At 41.4% G+C, this 26,382-nt stretch overlaps 1 protein-coding gene across 2 annotated transcripts; it reads right to left on the bottom strand.

Moving 5' to 3' along the window:
* Positions 1 to 745: 745 nt before the first annotated feature.
* vaspb (vasodilator stimulated phosphoprotein b) lies at positions 746 to 25,994 on the bottom strand. 2 transcript variants are annotated; one of them, XM_083913454.1, is made up of 14 exons: positions 25,553 to 25,994; positions 10,946 to 11,117; positions 8,407 to 8,587; positions 7,663 to 7,729; positions 6,083 to 6,195; positions 5,133 to 5,476; positions 4,769 to 4,893; positions 4,478 to 4,529; positions 4,301 to 4,328; positions 4,144 to 4,186; positions 3,876 to 3,932; positions 3,259 to 3,331; positions 2,811 to 2,868; positions 748 to 2,723 (listed from the first exon to the last, which is right to left on the bottom strand). In XM_083913454.1, exons 1-14 carry the CDS (start codon positions 25,555 to 25,557, stop codon positions 2,689 to 2,691), a joined length of 1,353 nt encoding a protein of 450 aa, XP_083769580.1. In that variant the 5' UTR covers positions 25,558 to 25,994; the 3' UTR covers positions 748 to 2,688. The 2 variants fall into 2 exon arrangements, with proteins under 2 accessions (XP_083769581.1, XP_083769580.1); XM_083913455.1 differs by lacking the exon at positions 3,876 to 3,932 and having other exon boundaries at positions 746 to 2,723.
* Positions 25,995 to 26,382: the final 388 nt, after the last annotated feature.

Raw genomic sequence — 26,382 nt, 5'->3', positions numbered from 1 at the left:
TGTAGCTTCTATTCCTTTGATATTGTTTTTTTATTTAAAATTATTGTTTTTGCTTGTTTGCATTTAAAAAAAATCTTAATGTCATTGTGTTAATTCCAATACATTTAATGATTTATGTAAAGTACTTTAAATTACCTTGCTGTTAAAAGGTGCCATGCAAATAAACTTGCCTTCCTAACAGCATCAGATTGAAGTCTATTCTCCATTACAAACTCTGTACATAGGGTACCACCTCAGAAAATATCAGGCTCTTTCAAGTCTACCACCACGAAGACCACTGTTAAAATACAGCAGCATAGGCCTCCACTATTCAGCTACAGACAGGAAGGTTTATTCCCAATCAGAAGATTATTTATTGTTGCCACGCTGTATGAAGAGGTAGCATCAGAACTGACACGTCAATGTTTTCAAACCAATCATTTTACCTCTGCTGACCATCTTCCATCCCAGTTTAGCTCTTGAGCATGACTACTAGAAGGCTGATATTGAAACTTAAATATTACAGGAAATGCTGAACTTATTTTAAATAACATTTCACAGTATTTTCTCAGTATCATGTAAATTTGTAAGACATTTTTCCACTCTGGAGATTCCTTCACGTACCACCAGAGAGAGCTTGAGTAACACCACAGTTTGAGAACCAGTGCTCTAGAAAACCTCAAGTAGCCCATGTACGTCAGTTCCATAACAAATTACTACATTACATTTTTTAATCTGTTTATATATTATTTATTATTGTTTAGCTATATTTTTGATATGTATTGTTTGCACACTGGTCTTACTTGTATGAATATCTATTTTTTAAGTTGTCTGCTTGTTCTTAATCCAAAATAAAGATTTCTTACTTGAAAAAAACCCCAATAATAAATAAAAATACATTTTTAAATCCATGACAATATATTTTTTGAGCTTTTTCCAACTATTAACCCAGTGAAGAGTACATACATGTACAAGCAAAGGTCAAAATGTCCAACTTAACGTGCTAAAGATACTCAGTCTGCACATCTTTGTCGTCGTGAAGTAAGAAACCACATGGCTGAAATTGTTCATCAACAGGTCAATGTTTTTCATCTAAAATATTTTATTCATTTCAAAACATTTCTAAGCCAGGCTCTAAATCAAATGTCTCCACTCAACATACGAGTTTGGATTTCAAGGTGAAAAAGTTTGTGCAACACAGCCCACAGTTAATGAAGGTTTGAGTCTAAATTCAAAGAAATCTTACAACAGGATGCGAAAGATGACTCGAGACAAAGTAATGCATTTCAAGAAGCAGCTGTATTCGACTATAAAGGCATTTCTAATCCAGTGTCTCTAAGCTGTTTTCTTAATATTTCAGTGTAAAAAGCCTAGACTCTATTAGAAAAAAAGAAACAGTAAACCCAAAATAACATTTCATAAGAAAACATCATTGAAAAAAAAAAGAAAGAAAAGGAAAACAAAATCCCCATTCACCAGTCATTTCAATTAAAATAGAAACACCATTTCATTTTTGCTAACATTTTCCCTCAAAACAAATATATATTTTTTCCTTATATATATATATTCATATATTTATTCTCAAGGCAGTTGGTCATGGCCAAATTATTTGACCTCATCATGGCCATTATTCATGTTTCAAAGTTAGAAAAAAAAATAACTAGTGGATGCACAGTGTAGGACCACTGCACTGGCCAACAAATAGCTCATTTTGAGTGAGAGGGAATAGTCTGTCAAGGCAGTGTGGCACACAGACACACTTCCTCTGGAACAAGTGCAATGCAAAGAGAATACATTTCTCACACATCATAAAACTACAACACACTCCTCTTTCACAGCACTCAGGTTGTCCATCAGATTCCCTTTGCTTGTCTCCTTTTCCTCTAACTTCTCTATCTTGCAGCAGTGAAGGCTTGTGTTGTGCTCTTTTAGTTCTTAGCCATTGCTGGGAGTTGAAAATCCACTTGACGGAGCGACACTGCAGTAGTCAGGGAGTTGGGGTCTCTGATCCATCCTCGATTATTGTTGTTTTTCAACCTTCAACTACCTTTAGAGACAATAACCTACTAGCAGATGTCTGAAATGAACCATCTGTAGCAGTATTTAAGGTCGAATGATTTTTCCAACTGAGAAAGAGAGAAAAAGGATCCCAGCATGCCAGCATCTTGCTATTACAGTAAAAATGTGACTGATACATTGTCCCTGAATACTGAAGACTGCTCTATCAGTAAATGGTGCGTCTGATAGCAGAAGGGAGAAGACACAAGTAGCAGGATTTCTGCACAAAAGAGGGTTATGATGAGTGTACATGATGACGAATTGGAAGAGCAACTGTGGCTGAAGCTATGTGCTCTGAATTGGTTCAGATGAACAGAACACAGAGGACACAAGGGGACGGGATGAATGAACAGGGGAGGGATGGGATGGATGGGATCACCGCCGCAATATTAGTGAATGATCATTAAAAAAGTGCCGGATGGCGACGTGAGGAGGTTCCCTGGGTTTTCATTTACATTAAGTGAATATGCATGATGTACACATAGGCAAGTATGCTCACATGTTTGTGTAAGAGAGAGAAAACAGAAAATGAGTAGGAGAAAAAGAGAAATCCCTGGGCTACATGGGAGGGCGCAGTGTAGGAGAGGTGCCAACGGTCCTCAGCCACCTCCATCTATCACATCCCTCCGTTACACCTGACACTCAGCAGAACTATGTGCTTCTCTTTTGCAGCTCCTGAACAAAGGCTGTGAAAAAAGAGGAGAGGAGAAACAAACATAAAGCACCCGAAATACTGTATTTTGAAGCAAAATTAATAATATTTAGAATCTCACCTCCAATAATTTCCTCCTTAACTTTTTGTAGTTCTTTCCGCACCTCCTCCAGGATCTCCTGCAAAATATTAATTGATGAGCCGACAGTAGTTACAGACTCATAATACTATTGACAAGGTTAATCAGAGAAAGCCGGTTATGTAAGTCATCAGAGAAGTAACCTGTCTTAAGTAACCTGGTTACTGTAAATTCATATATACAGTAGGTCTGTGATACGATATTGCACCTACCTCCAACTGTATTTTGGAAGCGCTTTTATCTTAACTGTACTGTTATAGACACTGTGTTCATCCTGACCTTCTTTTTTTTTTTTGGTGTGTGTTTGCGTTGGAGTGACTGCGCAAGAGGTTTACGAAATCAGCTTACTGTAAGTGCATGTAATCTCACTCATTCAAGGTTCAGCTCTTTTGGTTAAGAATTGATGTTGCTGGGCTGATGAGAAATTTACCTGTTTCATTTTCTCTAAATCTGAGTCGTCCATTCCGCCGGCATCGTTACTGTTGTTGCCTGCTGGCTTCGGCCTGTAAGAAGACAAGAAGACGGACAAACGCAGACAACCATTTATGTTTGGGTTTCAGAATAAGCCAGGAAGGTCCAAGGCACTGCACTGACAGGCCATCTGTCAGTCGAGCACATCACCAGTAGCAGTACCAGAGGGATGAAGGAATAGTGAGTAGAAAGTTGCAGAAATGTCCATACACCCAAAGAACTGATATGAAGTGTGAGGATGCCAAGAATTTAGAAATGAATGCCACTACTATAAAGTAGATGTAGAGTTTACCACGAGAGGACAGCATCCACCCCAGCACTCAGAAGTGACATGTAAGTAAGCATTTATTACACCATCAGGCGTTTATGTTATTATTCCGTTGTCAGAGATAACACACTTGGCTGGTACACCTACAAGTCCCTTGGGTGCATGCCGTTCTCTGATCCATTAGATGGTGCTATCAACTGTAAAATATGCTACCCCAGAACGTGGGTTGCAGTGGTGGTGCGCTAACCTGAAGAGAAAAGAAAAGCAAGGGGAACTAAGGTCATGAGTGAATGGGGCAGCATGTATACCTGGAACCTTGAGACAATGAGCTGGTGGAGTCCATGCTCTTGGGGATGGAGTTATTCCTGTTAGTGAGACACACACACCCTCCTCTTAGAAATGGAAGTGGAATGGAAGACATTCACACACAAAAGCACTCTTGTCCACAGGCGACTAAAGACCCACACACGTTCACACAACCACACTGATGAAGAACTACACTTAGGGTGAGACACCAAACACGTGTGGGGTGATTACTGATGATGGCAGCACTGAAATTACCGAATCCTTTATTACCTGGTCATAGTTGTCGATTTCTCCCAAGGTCTTCTCAGGGTGTCTGAATGAAAATGTATAAAAACATGACTTGTTGACATTCCCTTTGTATATCACAAAAAAAATAATCTCAGAATGAATGTAGGCGGCATGCAACAGATAAGTGTTCAGTCCTCACCACTTTGACCTTGAGGCTCTGAATCATCCTGTATAGAAACCAAAACCTTGTGTTTAGAGTGAGTCATCATCAACCTTCTATTTTACAACTATCACCTACAGTGTCGAGCCACCTATAAAAACACATTTGTTCCGTATTCTTCGCAGAATTTAAAAATGTGACGAAAAGCAGACTTACATTATCTACTGTCTTCGCAGGCGGCTTCTCTCCAGTGTCTGCAGCTTTTCTCCTAATGTAAAGAGGAATAACTTTAGGTTACACCTTGTACACTTAGACTAGGAACAACAATAGACTAGGAACAGTTAGAATAAATAAACTGAACTTTAAATACGATTACAAGTCAAAGGAGAAAGAGCATAAATTAAGACAATAACTACTCTATATAAAACATAAAAAAGAGGCCTAATTGTTTAATTTAATGTTGGCATCGTATATTTTATCTGACTTTAAACTTGTGATGTCACCCACCTTCGTGCCAAGATGGCACTCATTTCACCCATCAAACCACCTCCCCCTCCTCCTCCTCCTCCTCCTCCCCCTCCACTGTTGCGGGTGGAGTCGGCTCTGCCTATTGCAGGGGCTCCGTCTTCCTGCTGAGGGCAGCAAATAGCAAAAAGTTCAGCAGACATTGTGCAGGCATGGTGACTCAATAAGCACTGATGGATGCACTTATCATAGCTACACAAGCAGGAACAACTCTAAGAATAGATGAATAGATCAGCAGAATGACACTTGCATTATAGTCCAGTTTAGCTTGCCTTCAAAAGAAGCTACAAATTAACAGGATTGTCAAAATCCACTAGTCTGTAAAACAGTTTTGTTACATACTAACCTTGGATACTTTGCGAAGTTTAGCTCCTGCTATGGCAGCCGCCAAGCCCCCTCCCGCACTACCTCCTCCTCCTCCTCCTCCACCACCACCACCACCACCACCAACACTACTACTACTACTAGTACTACTACCACCACTACCACAACCACCACCACCTCCTCCACCGCCACCGCCTCCTCCTCCTCCTAGAATGGGCAGGGGCGGGGCTGGCGGAGGTCCTCCTGAGGGAGGTGGTCCCGGAGGGGGAGGGATGCCAGGACCTGGAGGAGGGCCAGGGGGTGGAGGAGGGGCTGGTGGAGGTGCAGGGCCTCCAGGGGCCATCGGTGGAGGTGGAGGTGGAGGAACTGGAGAAAAACAGAGGGACCATAATCAGTGATAACTCCCAAACTATTTAACAATAACATTGTGCTAGTGATAGTACGATGCATCACGCATGTGCACTGTCATGTGAGTAAAGGTCCTAGAGACAGTTGATAATCTTGTGAGAAAAGTGGGTAAATCGTTGGTCTGCAATCCAAAACAGTGATCCTTAATCATAATTTAAAATGGCCAATTGAGAACTTTAGCACCCACAGATAGCATGAGTCGGAAATGTAGGATCAAATTGCCACTGCTGTTACAACCCATGTTTACACACCAATGTCAAGAAATGATGCAGAATACACTGGTCGGGGCAACATTTTGAATAAAGTTCAAATCTTAGAGCTGCACAATGGAACACTAGACTTTCATTGCATCTGACCTGCTTCAAAATTGTCGTACAGTCTGACACAGATTTGTCACACAGTGTGCAAAGTGCATGTTATTGCAATGTTTGGTGGGCTTAAGAAATGCAGATAGCTATGTTCACTTAAGAAAAAAGACAAGGTAAAAAAAAGAAATATGAGGAACTACTAAGACTGTACTGTAGTAAAGTGCAGTCATGTTGACAAGTCCAGGTGTTTCCTGACCTGCAGCAGCTTGTCTTTCTCTCTCTTGTCTCTCTCTTTCCTGCCGCTCCCGCTCCTGTCTTTCTCTCTCCTGTCGCTCCCGCTCCTGCTGTTCAAGTCTCTGCTGCTCCAACCTACGAACAAACAAACAAGCACATCTGTCAGCAACGAATACACAGTGAGTAAACCTGCTCAAAATAAATCAGTGGATGAACAGGGCAGATATATGAAGCAGAACGTTTTTATATTCAATTTGGGTGTTTTGATTAGACAGGCTTACCATGAGATAAAGCAGTGTAAGAGAGCAATGGTGAGCAGTGCCTGCTTTCAGCTATTCTCAATTCATGTGTAAATATTATCTGCTTATTTATGCAACATCCATTGTTTTCAACCAACTCTGTGTAATAATAGCATTTGGTATGGAAAGTTATAATTAGGATTCATTTTCAAAATAGCGGTTTTTATTAAAAGAATGAAGTGGATTTCGTAGCTTTTGATTAGCCCACCACTGAAAAGTCCACAGCTGGACACAGTGGCCTAATTCGAGCTGCCTCCGTTCACAACTGCTCCCTCCCCTCTCTCTCTCTCATCACATCTGCCACTCACAACAGCTGTATAAAGAACAGCACACATAAAATTTACACCCCCTCAAAAAAATGCACAGGTCTACACACAAAGTGAGAGTCGCTGTGCTTTAAAGCACAGCTGATCCACTTAGGCAGAGTGCCTGGGCAAGGGGGAAGGGAAAAGACGTCCATATTTTCTTTTTTACAACCATTTGAATCTGGTGAACATAGTGAATCTATGTTCATCAGACCTAAATGCAATAATGCAAAAATAGATCCACCACCACCTGCATCCATGGTGGATTTTAAAGGTTTTAAAGGCTCTTTAAGCTACAGTATGCCATCAGCCACTGGGAGAGCTAGTGACGAGACAGACAGTCCCTCCAGCCAATCACAAAGCCTCCTCTACTGTGCAACATATTACCTTTTAGTCCAAATGAGATTAGACTGTTAATGCCGAGGCGTGCATGGTGTTATTACAATAGGTCTCGCGGGAGAAACACGAAGGAAAGTAGGTGGGGTTGATGTGGGAGGTGTCTGCCTTGGTGTCTTTTTAACCTTTAACCTCCAGGGGCTGATGGAGGGTTTAGCACTGTCAGGCTAATGCCATCAAATCCTCTACATATGCGTGTGTGCAAACCCATGCCAGCAGGACTACCGCAAAGCCAAGACAGCTTGACTTGCTATTGATTGTTATGCAACTAAACCCAGAAGATAGTTTGCTTCGGTTAGAATCATAAACTTCACATGGCCTCACAGAACAGACAACTTGTCTACATGGTAAAACAACTTACTTCCAAAGAAAGTCTACTTTTTAAACATATGCTGACATTGCTAATTTCTTGTGCTGAATCCAGCCTGCAGACCCTGAAGAAACCTGTGAGGGGTATCCGCTGTATAAGTTACATTTGTTTTTTACTGAATCATGCCCAGAGGACATCCAAGAGGATTCCCAATAAAATGCGGCCAGCGGTTATTAAAACCAGCTCAGCAAAATAAAAGGTGGGTTTCATTGAGATGAAGCCTGAGGGTTACCTTCGCTGTTGTTCAAGTTCTTCTGGAGTAGGTCCATTTGACACTGGGCGGGGGAGGGTTGCATAGCCTGCCAAAATACAACAGAAAACACTCTTGATTTACATAAAAAGATTATAAAACGTGGAAGAAATCATTGCTGTGAATGCTTTCAAACACTCTTGACGCATTTGTATTTTATGACACTCTCTGAATTGTATCCAACTGTTTTTGTTCTTTTATTGGTATACACATATCCATGGAGTAGTGTTTGCTAAGTCTGAGGACCAAGTAGACAGCCATTATGTGACAAAGGGATAAATAAAGGGTGATGTACCTTTAAGGCATTTTTGTTCTTTTTTTGCACAAGGTTTGTCACACTGTACCAGAGAGCTAATGGTGCAGCAATTGTTTCTATTTTGTTCATGGTTCAACAACACAAGATATGCAAAGGATCAGGTTTAATCTAAATAACCGGCTGGTGTAGACAAAGAGAAACAAAGACTCTAGCTGTTGTCTAGCTGTTGCATGGGTCGTAGCAGAAATTCAACAGGTATAATGGATGAGCATTAGTCTCTACTAGTCTAGACCAAACTGTTCATACAACTTAATAGAAAAAATCTAATCCACAGTGTTCCATTTGCCATTTCATGGACTTACGTTGACTTAACGTTGACACAAAACACAATGATTTGTTCACATCTGTTTGTCAGTTTTAGGATATGATTGAACATCCACTAGCTGGGAATCTGGTGAAAACTAATTTACCTGCATCTGCCATGGAGTTGAGTACCTCCAGAGCATGAGCCATGCCGTTGGCAAATAGAGTAGCATCCTCTTTGCTGCCAAAGTTGAGCCCCCACACCTGCCGGGCGTCCCGCCACTGGTGGAAATTGGGTGTGGCCTGGTTATACTTGAGACCTCTCACAATTGGACAGTTAATAACCACCTGGGGAGGAAAGCGCACATATGATCAATACAAGGATCCTTTTGGCAGCAATGGTGAACCCAATATGTACTTTTGTGGCTTTTTGTTCATATTCAAACAAATGGCGTCAAGAAATAAAAGGGTAGTTCCAGGGAATTGTATTCCTCACTAGAAAACTGGAACAACTATTTAAAAACCAACAAACCCACATGCCTTCTCATGCTTCAAATTATAGTGTCCACTTTATTTTTGTTGGATTATCCTGGTTTATATTCCACCCAGCAGGTGGCGTAAAGCTTATAAACCAGGAGAGAAAAAATGTTCTGGGTTTGAGCGTTGCCTGAATGTGCTGACGCGCCATTTCACTATTTGTTTAACAGCCTCTGGATTCCACAGAGCAGAGAGGAGGAGAGGAGACCCTGTCAGGGTGAATATCATAGCGGGCAACATGCACTGAAAAGAGAGGGTAGCAAGTTCAGTGGCCACTGCAGACAGCGGCATTCCTAAAATCTCCACAATCCTGTCAAAAGGCAAGAAAGGCAGGAGGGCCACACTGAAGATATGAGCAGAAACACGTTAACATTTTCGGATAAAAAGGGGGGTATTTTTATATTTTTGTGAAAGGAAAAAGAAAACAGCATGTTTAAAAAGCCTGGTTGCTTGTAGAAAACCCTTAATACCACGGTTCCACTTTCAATGAAGCTTAAATCGTACAATTATGCTGGGCCCCAAAATACAAATTGAAAAGACAAGCGTAAAAAAGAAAAAAAATGAGGAACAGGAGGGAACACAAATTCAGCCACCCTATATTCTCTCGCATTAGCTCCTCTGTGCTCTCATCTAGCACCATCCTACACCAAGTTGCCTGTCCCCATCAGACACAAATATAGAGTCCTCATTGGGTATCAGGCTTCTTCCTAAATTGTCAGAGGAAATGGTTGAACACAACAGACTAACTATCTCAGGAAACATCATCTACTTTAAGACCTGTCTCTGGGGAACACTTTGGAGTCTTGAATGTTTAAAGAAGGAGAGAGACACTGAGGCAGCATGGAGAGCAGGGGCGTAGTCAAGAATAGACCCACCCAAACTCAGTCTACTCAGCTTTTTTATTTCGGAATCTGCCCACCTTTATCTGGCCGTATCTGGTGAGTCATAAGCTGGAGATAACGGCAAGGAAACTGGCTTCACTGACTTTTTCAAACATGCCTGTGGATTGTCAGGTTTGAGGAATAGTCTCTATCCTCACTATACCAACACCGTGCCCAAAAATTAAACTTAAAGTGTGAGTGCATTTATATGTATTCCCTGCCAGGTTAAGCAATACAACTTGTGACTGATGTGTGCATGCTTTAGATCTTTAGATAACAAACACAATCTGTGTTGTGTGGCTAAGGAATATAACTAATAATAGTATCTTTGGATTTCCTAGCTCCTGACAATATATTATTTACAACTTCAGAGCTTTTTTCTTTTCAACAGTCTCACCATCCCTAATAAAGGTCATTATTTTTATACAGACAAGTGCCATAATATAAATAAAACACAAGCTTACAGTAGTAGTAGTAGTAGTAGTAGTGTAGAAAACCGGGTCTGTTAGTGAGTACAAAGCAAAAGCACTGTAAAGTTATAAATGACCAACACTGAAATTAGTTGAACACAGTTAAAACATTAGCTCATCTCTAAGCGTGGTATCGTTTTCTAGCTTCATCTCAAGGATTGCTGAATTGTTCTTTATATGATCCCTCATTCCCAAAGCACAGAAAACACAGACGGTAACCTCTGTGACAGGGCAAAACAAAGTGAATTGAAGTAATCTCAGCCATAAATCCAGCATGCCTCAGCTGCCCCAGCTCTCCTTACATTAAGATTTACGATCAAATTAAATGAAAATATACCAGTAGAGGTAATGTACTCTTCATGCCTAACAGTTCAAGTCACCAGTTATTTATAATACTGGTGCTGGCAGTACTTGCACTAAAGGTCTTGCTGGTACACAGTTTAGGATGTCATATATGCATAAGTAAATAATTCACACGAATGCACGAAAAATAAGCAAAGAAATCATGCAGCGTTTGAAAATAATGCCTTCTTTGCTGATAAAATGATTCAAATATATACAGTAAGAGTTTATAAAGTCTTGTACTTCATCATTGGACGAGTGGGTTTATACAGGAGGGAGATGGGTTAGGGGTAGAATATCTGGGTAAGCCAATCAGAGGCAAAGTAGGCCGGGTCGTGCACTTGCCATCCTAAGAAAAATCCCTTACACTGGCGCCCACAAGCCACCCGACAGGGCAACGAGGCACACACGCTCATCCTTCCAGAGGCCAGTCACATACACACCCCAAACATAAGCCCAAAAGCGAGCAGAAGTACCTGTTGGTCCGTCTGCATCTTGCGTCCCACTATCCTGAAGGCATTGGTGGAAGGGTTGTGATAGATCTGGACTCTGCTGAAGGACTGGGCTCCAGCGCCCGCCGGCAGCCACTTCTTATTGCCATCGTCATAGATCATCACAGTGGCCCGAGCCTGGCAAATACTCGACTCACTGCAAGACAGGAAGCAGGATGGAGAGAGAACATTATTTACAGTTATAGAAAGATAATTCATTTTAGTTGAGTTTTGAGGATGACGGTCACAAGCAAAAAAAAAATCTCACTGTGGATGCAGTTAGTGAATTTCAGATGTGATTTTTTATTCTTTCAAAAAGGTACAGAAAAAAAGCTTTACCTTTGAGATAAAAAACGCATGAAACAAATCTCTTTATATGTAAAGGCCCTGAAAGGCTCATTATGTCCTTTGCTTGCCCATGCCTGCATAGCATAAAACATCTCCCAGAACTTTCCCATAACCTTCCGATCGCCAGAAACGGTGTGTACACTTCAAAACGGCTAGCCACACAGACATTTATGGGCTTAAAGAATGAACAAATAAATCAGTTATCTTTATTTACATTGCTCTTTTCACAGCAAATATATCTCCAAGACGCACTGCAAACACAGACTGAAAGAGGCAATGTTGTCAAAGTAACGCTTATGTCAAGAGGAAAATGTAGGCTTTGCCTTGGGCTGACACTGAAATTTTACATTTTAAAATGTCCTAGAATTCTTATGTTGTTTTTTTTTCTCATTGACCAATTACTATGCAAACTATTGAATGTGAAAAACTACAGCCACAAAAAATAAACCACAGTGATCTGTAGTAGTGATCCACCACTCAGCTGTCAATATGTATTATCAAGAATCTTTGTGGTCGCTAATACAAATATTTGGTTTATTTTTTTCTGGTGACAGTCCTGAACATCAGCTTTATCTATCGATAAGATGCTAAAAAGGCTCGTATTCCTGATCTACTGTGTTCTGTGAGAGTGATGTTTTTGATATATTGTTAATACAACATCTAATGACAAATGACACATCAGATTATAGGCTAAAATACTCTAAAACATGCATTTTTAATATTTAATTTGGACAAAAGACCACAAGTAAATGTCAATATGTTAGACAAGGGGAGCTGTAGAGGAAGTGAGTGAAAAAAATTACAAATACAAGTTTATGCATGAGAGCCAGCTTTCCCAGGCTTCCACTCGAGGTCTCCCCCTGTCCCCCCCCTGTTTCTGAAAGGCTGCTAGGATACAAACATACACCTGATGGATCATAGAGTATCATTTGTTTACAAGTGGAGTGCTGCTGATGGTGGAGTTCCGGAAATTCATGCAGTGTCTGGTAAGTTGTCAGTCATAAGCCCCTTTCACACAGCCTGGTCGTTGCGGGCCTGTTGCACCTGAATTAAGCCCCGCCTTTTACAGTATGTTAACAGTATGGGGGACTGATCCTGTTGTTCCTCTGAGCCAGCAGCGGAGGAAGTCACAGAGCCACTAGAGTACAGCGCCGATGTCTGTGTGAATGGGAAAGCCGGCAGGACATTACAACACACAGCAGTGATGAGTCGACCAAGAGAGGGGTCAAAAAGTGTCAAAGCAGCATTCAGAGTGGCATAAGTTAAAAATAACTTACAGAAACATTGCGTGCCATATTCCACCGTTTCTTGCCCTTCCACTTCTTCTCCCCATCTCTCAAACACACACAAACACAACCCGCAGGTGTCAGACTGCAGCAGTCCGTCTCTGTCCTTCTCTCTACAGACAGCTGTGTTACTATAATGCATACATTTGGCAGTTTGTGGGTCGGGTCAACTTTGAGCTGTTGATTAACGGTGCAGATCCGCTCACACACACACACGCCTCTTTTGCCTGAATGCCGCTGTTCTGTGTGAATGAACAAAAAGCTAGCGTTACTGCGGCGCTGTTGCAGGAACCTCTGTGTGAAAAGGCTTATAGGGAACTACACCATACTGTCTGGAATGATCAAAGATTAAGACCTCCTGTAGCCTTTTCCTACCTCTCGTATATATATGTCAAAACATTATTTTGAAGTGAATTGAAAATACTAAGAGAAGAAATGCAGCAAAGTATTGATTTGAGGAGGAGAAACGGAGATTAGTTTGATGCCAAACAAGATGGGAAGCGAGACAACAATGGAGGCTGACAAAGACGGGAAGTTGTGTCGAGCGCAGTCACAGAGACAAGGTTTTGAAATCTTCCATCTGTTCTGCATCAACCTCCACCTCCTCACACTTTACGAGGAAACATGCTGTGAGATCAGTGACAAGACATTTATTTATAGTTTCATGCAGGTGGGCTAGAGAGTGTGTGCATACACATTTGCATTTTACACTGATTAAAGGTAATCAAGTCATTGTAGAAATTAAGAATACCACAACAAACCCCATACAAGTATAAGGTATAAACAAATACAGGAGGTAGAGGGAAACAGACCGAGGAACAACGGTGGATGACTGTCAATTGCAATTTTTTTTTACCGTTCCTCCCCTCCTCTCCTTATTTGCCCCCCTGTGATCTCCCAATAGTCCCCTAATCCATGTCTTCCACCTCTACCCCTCTCCCTCCATCTGTCTCGACCGTGATACAATCTGCTACTTCCTGTGACAGCACCAAAGCCACAACCCACTTCCTGTTGCCAACACTGCCTAATAAGGACTGCCTCAGCCTGAACAATCGATATGCACACACACAAATATATTTGTACAACACATCAGCTAGCTCTGGGGTTGCTGTAAATCATAGAAAAGCGTGTTATGTAAATTGAAAAACTCCTTCCTGCAATTGTGTTATAATTGGCACAAATCTTATAATAACTGTGCTGCGGTGAACGTTAGTCCAGTTCTCCATAGAAACTTATTGTTGCCAGATGAAAGGTGAATTGAAAGGTAACAAAACCTGAACACATGGTAGGCTAAGACACATAACTAGTTTGCAAATATAGAAAGGATTTTTACAACGCAGAGAGAAGGCACAACAGAGTTGTGAGTTCAACATTGACAAGCGGTCTTAAATCCACACAACGTCCGTCGGTCCCCTCGAGCAGGTTAAAGCCACCTCGGGGATTGGATGGATAAATACTGCAGCGTTCTCTGATCCCATCTGCACAAAGCATGTTGTTGATGTGTCGGGCAGAGAGGGCTTATGGGAACTGGGAGGGGACAGAGACTTCGGACTGGGAAATGGATGCATATTTAATGGCAGAGAAAGCGAGGGCTCAGGAGCGAGACTGAAAGTGAGCAGCTGCATTATTGATGAAACTACGGACGCCAGGACACTAAGAGCGTGTGTGGGACACACGCATAAATGCAAGTACTCGGGCACGCCGCCGCACCTGTCAACCTGCCAACACGTGTGCCCATGTGTTGACCCAGTCCAATGGGTTTAACAGGCTGCAGGAGGACCCGCAGCTGGATTTCAATGGACTGAGTTTTAGTGCTGGAATAAACTAGGACAGACAATGATGGTGACAATCTATTCCAGTCCTCCCACGGACGAAGACCACCGGTTCATTAGTGACGACACTGACGCTGGCTGTGGCACTAAGTCAACCGGTCACTTAGTTAGCTTAAGAGGTTTTCTGTTAAGCACAAAGGTCACTGGTTGATGCTCTGTGACGGATTTGAGTCACCAAATACCTCTAGCAAAGGACTTGACAACAGAAGACTTCAGCACAGGAAATGATCAGCAGGATGATATTCACTTATTGCATCAATACTTGAAAAAAACCCAGTCTGTCTTCACATGTCGTTATTACAGCTCCAGTGAGTTCCTCATCTTTCTGTGGTTTTTCTGTCAATAAGGGGTTAACAGGAAACTACAGTGCATGGCTGGGGCTCACGCTCTCTTGGAAATGTCTGTATAAGGTTGTGCTCTTAGAGCTTTTCCCCAAATGTGTTGGCAAGTACAGTCAGGCCCAGTGGCTCTCTTCCCTCCTCCATTTACCTGACCCTCCCACCACGCTCCTCTGCCACTCATCTCCATTTCCGCTCCATTCTCTCTCAACCAAACGATTTAACCAAGTACCAAGATCTGTCGAGAGATGTCTCTGCGGTGGCATTCATGCAGAAACATGCGTTACATAATACTGCAGCTCATATTTATATTTGGTGCAGCGATAAGAAGGCCAAACGCGCAGTGAAATGGATAGTTGTACATGCATCCTGTGTAGCATGAGACTGTTTAACTGAGCAAAATACAACTCATGACATCAGCCCTTAGGCTACGACAAGACACACTAAAGTTACAGTGTTGTCTAGACACTAAGTAAAGTAATTCCATTTGTCTCTGCATCCATACCTCTCTCTGTCCCTCACAATTCGCCAGGCTTCTTTCTCCTCCAGGAGTTCATAATATCACTATATGAAAAGCTTTTATTCACTCAGAACTATCATTTTTTAATGATGTTCAAGCTTTTTGAGTTAGTCTTGCCCCAAGGAATAAGTGTCTTTCTCTGTGGTCAAAACACAGCGGGGAATACTGAAGACCTGCAGGAGTAACTCATGTACAACTAGTGCATACATACAATAGCATCATGTCTCATCAATGAAAGAATGTATTTTGCTTATATGATTCACACACACTCATGGCCAAATATGAAACATAGGATGAATAACAGGCGTCGGTTGAATTAGTAAACCGCGTTCTGCTGTACCAAAGATGAGCGAACAATGACGCATTAATTATTTTCAACTTCCCCTCGAGTAAAAAGGTCACACTAAAAGCAGACAGGGCCAGACAATAACTCACTTAATAGTGTCTAACCAAACCACTTCCTCTCTGTTCTTCAACGCCTGATAAAAATAGGGACCACATTGAGCTGACAGGCATGATACATATTGATATTGGGGTAAAATGGCATCATTGTAAATGCCTCAATTTATGTGATGTGTTAGAGAATAATGCTTTATATGGGCCTGTGTTTTTCCAGTAATAATTTACAAATGAATTCCTCCAAATCCATTTACTTCAGATAAAAATAAATAAATTCCATCATATCTTCTTGATTTGGTCAAATGTAACCATGGGCACATAGGACTGCAATAAATTCAGCGAGAACTTTGCCTTATTACCACAGCACCTGGATATTTGACAAGAGACAGACGTGGGAAAATCAAGTTTGAGAAAGACACACGAACTGCAGACAGAAGTGAGAAAAGAAAGTGTTAGGCCTAGTACACACGCACACGGGTATTTTAGTAGACAGGGTTTCCCCTCCTTTGTTCTCACGAAGCATGCACAAAAAAACTCTGCCAAAATGAAAATGTAAAAACATATTGAAGGGCTGTCAAGAGCATGTGAAACCAACAGACGGCAATACGCTAAGCCGTGTTTGCCCACATTGCAAAGAAGAAGATGTTTACCAACCAGAAGCCTGAACAAAAGCTAATACTGGAAGGCTACCTGGATGCTAATCGATTGCTTCATAGCGTAAAATACCCACCCTCAACATATGGATGTTCAGGTTTTTTGGGGGGGGGGGGGGGGGGGGGGGGTTTAACAACACAATGCCTTTAATTAAACTGAAAGACACATGTTGCAGCCCAGTGTTTGCATTTCATCTCAGTGTGAGATGCTTTACGGCCTTTTGCTTTCATTTAGAGTCTCTTTTCTCTCTTCTTACGCTGGGGCTGCATGCACAGCCGGAAGCTGCAGGACAGCCGTTAACTTGTTGCTCTTTCTACCAATATTAGCTGGCCTGTTTCAATAATGTTAGGATTGAAAGACATGCATGCAGGCTGAAATTCACTGCGTTACTCGGAGCAATTACTACTAGACGCTAATTTATTAATGCCACTGAAAAACTGCAGTGCTGTGCTGTCCCTCTCGGCTGGGAAAGGAAATGATTTAATGAAGATAAACAAAAGAGTTTTCTGAAAGACCCGTTCTCAGTGACCATAAATGTAGTTTGCGTGTGGAAGTAAGGTTAAAACGCATAGAAAAGGCTATATTTACAAAAATACCCATGTAGACAAGGCTTTGGTTGCAAAGAGGCAACATGGGAAAACACATGTGCCAGCACGAGAACGCTCCCAGAATCAGCACATTCGCCTGTTAGTTCTTTCCATGCTGTAAGAGACCACATTTTCCTTTGAAATAAGGGTTTTGCTGCCTCATTGCACACACTGGACAGAGGTCATGATGGTGGTAAAGTACTTGACCTCCGATGCTGACTCGGACATGGAAAGTCCACACACAATAGCCTGTTGACGCTGGCATGGTCATCTGACAGTGCAGTCCTCAAACCACCCGCGGCCATGTATACGGCTGTCAGTGATGTTTTGCAGGGCCCACATGACTCTGAAATCAACCTCTCTGAACAACATACATCTCATGAAACTTGTTTGTGTCTCGTGTCAGTATTTAGGAACTATCACAGACTGTAAAAGTAGGTGCGAGATAAGCTTTCAAACGGCAAAGTGCAGTTCCTGTTGAGTTGTGAGAGCCAGCTGTCCCGTAAATGTTAATATGTAGCCCAATGCACGGACTCAGAACAAACTCCCCATTGATGAAGCTGGTTTTCTTCAAATGTAAAACACAAACAGGAACACAAACGCCAATTATTTTGAGGAAAAAGGACATTTTAAAAAGGTAATTAAAGAACAAATTCAGGGCGAAACAGGAATTTTTGGAGGTCTGAATGAAATTAATTTAAGCAGGTTTGTTCCCTATGTTGTACCCACTACAATGAAGGCTTAATAAAAATGACAAGCTTTTAAAACAAGGTTAGGGCTGGAAAAGGAGATCTTAGTCCTTCTTAGCCTTATTCCTCTGCTAAGTTCACTCTCTTTTTCTTAGTTGTTCTCCTAATGCCCGACAAACAATCACACAGGTTCTAGCACACTGCTTAAGTACACAAATAGACACACACACACATATATAGTTGCTGCAGGCTACTGCTTTCTCCCTCCACGAGTCAGTCACACTGAAACAAGGGTCCAGGCTATCTCAGCTATTCTTAAGCTCTTCCTTCTCAATATCGCTGTTTGAATGGAGTCAGACATGTTCAGCTGAAACTCCTCTACTAAGAAAACCCCTCAGCATTCTTTGAGCGCTGACTCATCCTTTGCCTGGCACAGCTTATCTAGCATTGAGGAAAAGTTGAATAGACGTTTTGGCCAAGAACTTTCATTTTGTTGTGTGACCACACCACTTCAAGAGCGGAGATGAATTCCTTCCTGCTTGTGAGGCAGTGTGGGGCGGTCCTGTGTGTGTGTCTGGGGGGAGGGGGGGGCACTAGTGGCACACTCAATGCCCATATTTGGAACCATCTCACCTCTGTCCTCCTCGCTGAGCTCAATTCCTTTTACAGGTTGGAGCACATCCTCCTCGACTCAGCACAAGGAGGAGGCAGGCCTACTTTTCTGGAGGAACAATCCACTTTTAAAAAAAACTCCCCCTTTCTCAGCTGCCCTGACTTGTACACTCTTTCCTTTGCACTAGAGAAGAAATGTCCAAAGATGAGAAAAAGTTGTTTTTTTTAAACAAGATGGCAAAACCTAATCATACTTCCTGCTTCGCATTGCCCTTGAGTGCCATGAGTGTGTAGACTTTGACCTTACATTAGTCTACTTTGCAGATAGTGGCTACTTGGATAACAGTCATGCAATCTATTACACCAACAAAGCTAAATCCTCCAACATGTACGCCAAGTTTATGACAGCAAACACACTTTAATAAAGAGCTGGAGCCCTATTGAAGAACTTTACAATATTTTTTTTAATTCTCACATGTGAAAGCATTGCTGCCAGTGAGAAATGAGGCCTGATACTAGATAACTGAACTGAACAACCCTCACCTGATTCTTTGCACTCAAAGCAGAAACCTGTAAAACATAGAAACGTACATTTCTATTTTTCTATATATATAATATACGGAATCTGTTTTTTTTCCGCTCGTATGTGACTGATATCTGATTTGCTTTTGACAGTGTGAAGAGCACAAGTCGCATTGAATCTGACATTTTAGAAACAGAATCAGGTGACTTTTAAATGTGATACCGAATCGGATACGTATCGGATTTGATCGAATTGGATTTGAGCAATGAATCGTAATTGTGCATTAAGACCTGCAGTGTGAATGTAGCCTTAGTTATGTTCATCCTCATTCAGTTACTTTCTGTCTGAAACTTTGTACAAACACAACAGCAGAAGTTACATTCAGGCCAATATCCACCCATGATTGAGCGCCTTAACTATTTTAGCGTTTTAATCTTTAACAAAATAATAGTCCTTTTTTGACCACTCAGTTGACCTAAACATCAAGTTCCTAAATGATACCAGTCAAATAGAGCAGACGGTCTCTAACTATTCTGTCAAATTGGCAGAATGGGAGCTTCGTGCAGCATCTAGGACAACAACAATCAAACAACAAGATTATGTGCACCGCTAATCATGCAACAAAAAAAGGTTGTCGCCCATGCAGAAAATATTTCAGTCTTTAACTGGAGATGTCAAAACAGGTGCTCCCTTTAAGCTAGGACTTTTTGGTTTAGTTAAAAACAACAATGCAGTGTAAGAGGTGCCTCATGATAATGTAAGGAATCTGCTGCCCAGCAAATCATCTGCTGGGTTCCTCCAATACGTTTTATCTAATGCAACCTTTGTGTATCAGCAATCCCCATCATCCCAGATAAGTGAAGTTAAGATCCGAGGACGTGAAAGATAGGAATGTTTAAGACGGCTGACAGCATAAAGCAGTTTTTATACTAACTGGCATCCATTACGCTCCATTAGGAGTGGACCTTTGATGAACCCGATGCATCTCTGTGCCCATTAGCAGTGCTGACCATACAATATATCGCTACAGCATTTCTGCCCACAACAAGCTTCGGTTTCACTACGTTGTTAGACCCAGACTCTCCATCAGCTGGGATGATGTCACTCAGTCTGGCTAATGCAAAAAGACCACATGTTTTGTAGATGTGTCTTTAACTTAATTTCAGCCACTGTAGAGCAGTTTATTCTGTTCGATTTCACATTGCTGTTGGGTAGAAGTGAAAGTCCTCCAAGCTAAAATCCAGAAATCTGCCCATATATTCTTATCCTGGTTTCAGACATCTGAAACATGAAGCATATTTTTTCAGCCAATTATACAGTATGTCTGGTGTTGTGCCTACTGAGGGAGACAATCATCCAATCAGATCTTTATAGATGAGATGAAGAATGGTGGCGTCATCTTCCTTCATTTTAAGATGGCTACCTTGCTGCGTTTATGAAAAATGGCTGGAATGAGATCAAGGCAGCTGTGCAGACTGTTTTATGTCCAACAGATACAGCCTACAACTCTTAAATCAATACCCTTCTAAGATAATCGCTCCTAAAAAAACGCTAGCACGGCTTCCCTGGTGACAGGAAATGATCTCAGCAGATTAGTTGCTCCTCATTTGTTAAAGCAAAACCAAACAAAATATTTCCCCTCCCGACAAGAAATCAGCAGACATAAACACAACGTCATGTGCAGGCGTGAGTACAAGGCCAGTATATTCTGCCTATAACTTCTATGAACAGCAACCTCAGTGTAATGGAAGGTGAAAAACACCCAACTTGGCTTTGAGATAGACAAAAGAGTTGCTTCAGGCCGTGCTTATGTTTATGTTTAAGTATTCCGCCCTGACCAGCAACAGAGAGGTTTCCATATCATTTAGAACAAGATAGTTATCCATTTAATGTATCTGGTAGTATCAAACCAGTCAATGAGGACCACTTTATGGCCATAGTGGATTCATTCACCTCAGTTTGATGAAGAACCATGATTTGTCTGGAATTTACTGTGTTAGGCATAAGCACACTCTGTCCAACCTGGTTATTTTAACCATGAAATGTTTCCAGAATATGTATATCCCAACAGGGCTGCAGCTAAGAATTATGTTCATTTTTGAACAAATGTATCAGTTATTTAATTATTTTGATTTCAGTTTCAAAACAATATGCAATGTGTGCAATATGCCTTCTGCTTTTTGCACTATTTGGACTTATTTAATAATTTTTATTCACTCCATATCACATTTTTACAAACAAACAAAACAAGAACAACTGCACTACATCATGTGAATATGTACATATGTCTATTTCTATTCCTTCCCTTTTTAAATTTAACTTTATTGATTATTTTTGCTATTTTTTTTATCTATTTTTGCTATTTTTTATCTTATTTTGTCATATTCTGTTGCTGCTGTGACAAAAGAATTTCCCCGTCTGCGGGACATTAAAGGTTTTCTGATTCTGAAAACACCAAGCTTATTAACAAGGCTACTTAATTAAGTGAGGCCACGACCAACAAGCTAGTGAGGTCAAGTTTACAACAGGCGATCACAGAAGAAACAATGCTATTAAAGAGAGAACATAACAGCACAATTACAGAAGTAAAACGGCAGCCACCACCAAGGGACCTGGATTTGTCGCCAAGTAGACAATAGTAGGTTTTGTATGTTGAGCTACTCCTGTAGCAAAGCGTCTAATCCAAGAGGCAGGCCGGCATAATGGCCTATTTATGAGAGGTGGGAGGACCCAGAGGGGTAAATTGGTTCAGGGGAGGGGGTTGCATTGATTGGGTGTTGTGGGAGACAAACTCTCAAGGCAAGACCACTTCAATAATGAAGAGCATGGAGTGATGAAGCGTACAGGCTTTTGTGATCGTTTAGACACAGTCACATCAGCTGTGCAGCGAGTCTTTTGAAGTGCATATCAACATGCAACACTTTATGATGCATGAAATAAAGCCATTATAGTTAATTCATTATAGATAAGAATTCCCACAAGCACAACCCAATTACATCAAATGGTTATTGCTTCTGGGGTGCAGGGGTAAATGTGAATATTAGGAGGTCTTTGTTTGGAAAACAAATTTAAAGACGCAATTTTTCTTCACACTAAAAATGCAATCACTTCAGGTATGCAGGATGTCCTCCGTTTATTTGGATCAGTTAACAAAAGGCAATGAAGGTGAATCAGAAATGTGTCTTCACAATGCAGTTTTACATAGCTCTGTGCTTTTAAGTGAAAATCTTAGCTACAAGTATTTCTTTGCTTGATATTTTGAATTTTAAAATAGATTTTAGGCAGTAACATTTATTGCACACAGGCTGAAAGTCTGTTTACATTCTGCCACTGAATTCAGACTTCAAGAGAAAAAAAATGGCTGTTCAAGGGAATTAGGAGAGCAAGTAGAGACACGAAAAATCAGCATCAACACACCACTACAGTGAAAATTACACAACACTGTGGCATCGCAACAACGATGAGTTTCATCTTGTTATCCTTACATGGACAAATACGCAATGATATTGCTAAATTCCTTAAATAACAACTACTGAGGCGTTGGGACATGAGGTCAAGACATTGAACGTCTTGATAAGAGGAAGTGGATGTGACAGAAAAACTGCAGAGATCACCGTTAGAGTTGCATTCCTTTCGAGTTACTGCCATGGCAGAAAAAAACAAGCTGGAGCCGACACACAAAGGAGACTGAGGGGGAGGCCATTTCCCTGCTTTTAAGGCTGATCAATAAAAATCTCATGTAAGAGCGTAAGGAGAAAAGCAGAGGAGCCCAGATTGGCATTGCTCTCAGGCATGTCTAGCTTCTAAACTGAGTGCAGGAAACTCGTTAGGTTGCAAACAGAGTGTGGTGAGCAGATGCATTACACCTGTCTGCTCGCGTCATGCGCGTTAACTCTTGAGCCTGAGGCGGCCATACTGCTGGTGTTTGAAAGGACGAGTCTTTTAGTCACAGAGACCCAGTCAGTGAGTCATGGTGGGAGGCAGGAGTCACCTCTGACAATAACAGTGAATCATTATGCAGATGGATGCACCACCTTAACAAAAGGATAAGTCTGAAAAGCTGATACGGTGCTCTCTTAGCAACAACTTTCATTTGGGAGCATCTGCTTCTTTGTACAGATGCATGAACACTGCAACACTGAATGTGGTCAGCGGAGATAACGCTGTAGCCTACGACTGGAACAGCAGGACGCTTCTAATGACTGTAAACGTAGCTTTAAGTTATGATGCATTACTGAAACATTTTCCTCAACTGGGTCAAATTGTTGAACTTTTGACCAACTGACTGCACTTCTGTCAACATTCACATACCACAGGGACAAATGACAATGAACATGAGTGGAGCTGCATTCCAGTCTTTACCTATTATACGGGGTGACATCACCGTTTAGGCCGCAGTGGAGGACCAGCAGTATCCAGATAAAGCAAGACCTACAATTTTCAAGGTGGTTGTCACCTATCAACAGCATGGAGAGACCATTCTGAAGGATTTAGACTTTAATATTTACATTGTGTGTTTTTGTGCAGTCTGATTTCTGCAGTAGTCTATGGTTGGGGAAGTATAGTTTGAGCGCAGCTAAAGCAGTTTGCTTACCTTATTGTATGATGTGTGAGAATTCAAATACGTACCATAGTGATGTAATAGTTTTATTATATACCATAGTGGCTAGACCGGTGAATTGTTGGGGTGTCGTATGTGCGTTTGTGTCTGGGAATAACTCTTACGCCGCATGAGAATACAACATTAGATGCAGCTTCTATTATTGTGTCTGCCTTGCTTCACATCGAAGTGCCTATGAGTATGTTAACAGTAATCTTTGCTGATCACTGCATTAACTTAATTAATGGCCTCGCCAGCAGGGTATTTTTGATGCATTACTGTGATTGTGGCAGGCTTTCAGGCAGCTGAGGTACCTCCTGTTCCGGTTGTAATCAAAGTTACTATGGAGAAATATGTGAAAAATAAACACGAACCCTGGACCAACCCATGTGCCGGGCTGAGATATATATCGCTACAGAAAGGGCAGCGTAATACGTTTGAGATAAAGAACTAGTCACACAGGTTATCAGCCCTGCACCAACAGTACTCAGCAGCACCTCAAGGTTCTAAGCTTAACTCCCATTTGTCAAGCTTTCCAATGACAAAAGGTGTTCCTTGACATAATTGGAGTGCTTCTCTGTTTAATGTGAAGAAGTGAGGAAAAAAGAAGAAAAGAGAGAGAGAAAAAGGCACAGCCAAAAGCGGTGGATTCAAAGCATGCAATTACAAACTGCACAGGCTGTGACAGGATGTGGAATTTGTGGACACGAGCCTGCTCCCACCGAGAAATTTGGTTCTCGGTGTAAAGCCTCTCTATTCTCAGAGGGAGAAAATAGTAGAAGAGGGATCGGTTTAATGTGTGGCCGTGGAATGCAAGACACGATATAAACAGCAAGCGTATTTGGGGCAGCAGGGTGGCTGAGTGGGTCATTGTGCTGCTGAAAGAGCCGCCTGAACAGAGGAGGATCCACCGGGCTGAAGTGCCTCTGAGCAAGACACTGAATCCCTTTCACTTGTTCTACAAACTCCCTTGACCTCTGACCTCAGTTATGAAGACACTGCTGTTTACCTGTGTTATTTCTATATCATCGTTTTTGCATGATAGTGGTTTAGTTTGGACAGTCCTGGAAAGTAACCAAACATTTACTCAAGGACTTCTCTCAGTATAATTTTGAGGCACTTCACTTGAATAATTCCTCGTTATGCTACTTTATACTTTAATTTTCTTACTTTAGAGATTCAGATAATTAATACAAAATGTTATCAACAAAACTCAAATAGAGTAAGCTACACAGCAGTTCATTAAGTAAACAAAATTAGCCCCACCTTTATGAGCTGCAACATTAAAGTGATATTTACATTAATCTATCATTATTAATAATATAATATTTTAATATGCTTCATTAGTAAAGTGGTAGCTGCAGCCATCAGAAGTAGGAAAAGTATAAAAAGCCAATATTTTGGTCTAAAAAATGGTAGTATCAATCCAATATGAAGTTTTCAGTACCGTACATGGTTAAAAACTGTAAAATCTTTGTTTTTGATCTATTTTTAGTGGTTTTGGGAGCATTTACAAATTGTTATGTTTGAACTGATCATTCTGTATAATGAGTCATTTTACTTTTTGTGCTCTAAATACATTTTAATGCTAATAGGTGTTGTAATTTGAATTAAGTACGGTTTTGGATGCAAGACTTTTATGTCTACAGTGTGGTATTACTATTTTTACTTGAGTAAAAGAGTACTTCCTCACCGCTGAGCTTAGATACATGCACAGTACAATACTGAAGTGCTGCAGCCAAATGAGCAACACAAGAGCCAACATGGAGTGTTTGACACAGATACAAAAGTGTGTTTTTGTCATCTGACCGGCTCAACAACAGCCCCAACCTGGTGGGGACTATTTTCCCACGGACAGACACACTTGAGCAGGTACTTTCTCATACGAAAACCATCAAGTTAATTCACCAACAAAGGTCACGAAAGCTGCTCCTCCGCAGCGTCATGTTGTGTGTGCCCCCGGTAGTTAAACAACACCAAAAACAGCCAGAAGCTCGACTTATTTCTGAGTGTGGGGGGAAAAAACACGACATGTTGTGTTGGAAAACAACTGCCGTGGAGATTAAACTGTTATGCGGACTCCAAAAAGAGACATTAGAGGGTCAGAAGTGAACAGTCGCCTTTGTGAAAACCAGTGGCCGAAACACAAAAAATGTAGTCTGGAAACACAATGAAGATGAAGGGATTTGAGCAGCTTTACCCACCTCATTGTCCCAGAGTGGAGATCCTCTCGAAAAGGCAAGTTTGGGCCGACTTCAGAAGTGAAGCCCGGGCTTTAAAAGTCAAACTAGTGAAATAAAAACGGGGGGGGAAATAGGCGAAAAAAGGGCGCATCTACACCCGCAAACGGGGTAGCCACTAGCGGTATAAAGAAAGCACACCTCGACGATTTCCTGGTTGTGTGGAGCGGGAGAGGGAGGAGGAGGAGGAGGGGAGTAGATACAGTAGTGAAGCGGGCTTGTCAACTCCAATCACTACCCCACACTGGAGGTGAAGCCGAGAAGAAGCCGGGCTACACCACCACAACCAGAACTTCTTCCACACTTTGCGTTGGTTTGACCGCTCTGTTTAGTGGAGATTAAACCCGTGTGTCTTCGCCAGACTTTCCTCCGCTCCCTCGGTCGGTCGCTCGGTCGGTAGCTCGGTGTGAATTCATTGGAGGCTGGCCCAACCCGCCAGCTTCAAAGTAGGCTACGATCCCACGGTGCGTTCACTGACGACTCGTAAAACTCCCACCAATTCGGGAGCGTGTGGCAGACTCAGACTTTTCTTTATTGATCCCTTTGGGAAGGAACTTGAATTTAAAGCAGTATACACAACACTTGTGTAGAAAAAAAGGGAGGTATAAAAAAATAAATACAATAAACAATAATAACAATAAACAATAAACAACAACAATCAACAAACAACAACAATAAACTCTTAGATAAATAAATATAAAAAGTAAAACAATAAACAGGAGCCAAATAACTCTTAGTTAAATATAGCATGTAAACAACAGACTCTTAGTTAAATATATAAAGTAGAGAGAAGA

Source organism: Echiichthys vipera (assembly GCF_963691815.1).
Source record: "Echiichthys vipera genome assembly, chromosome: 5".
NCBI classification, from domain to species: domain Eukaryota; kingdom Metazoa; phylum Chordata; class Actinopteri; order Perciformes; family Trachinidae; genus Echiichthys; species Echiichthys vipera.
Note: the sequence above shows the minus strand (reverse complement) of the source record. Positions and strands in the feature narration are given on the sequence as shown.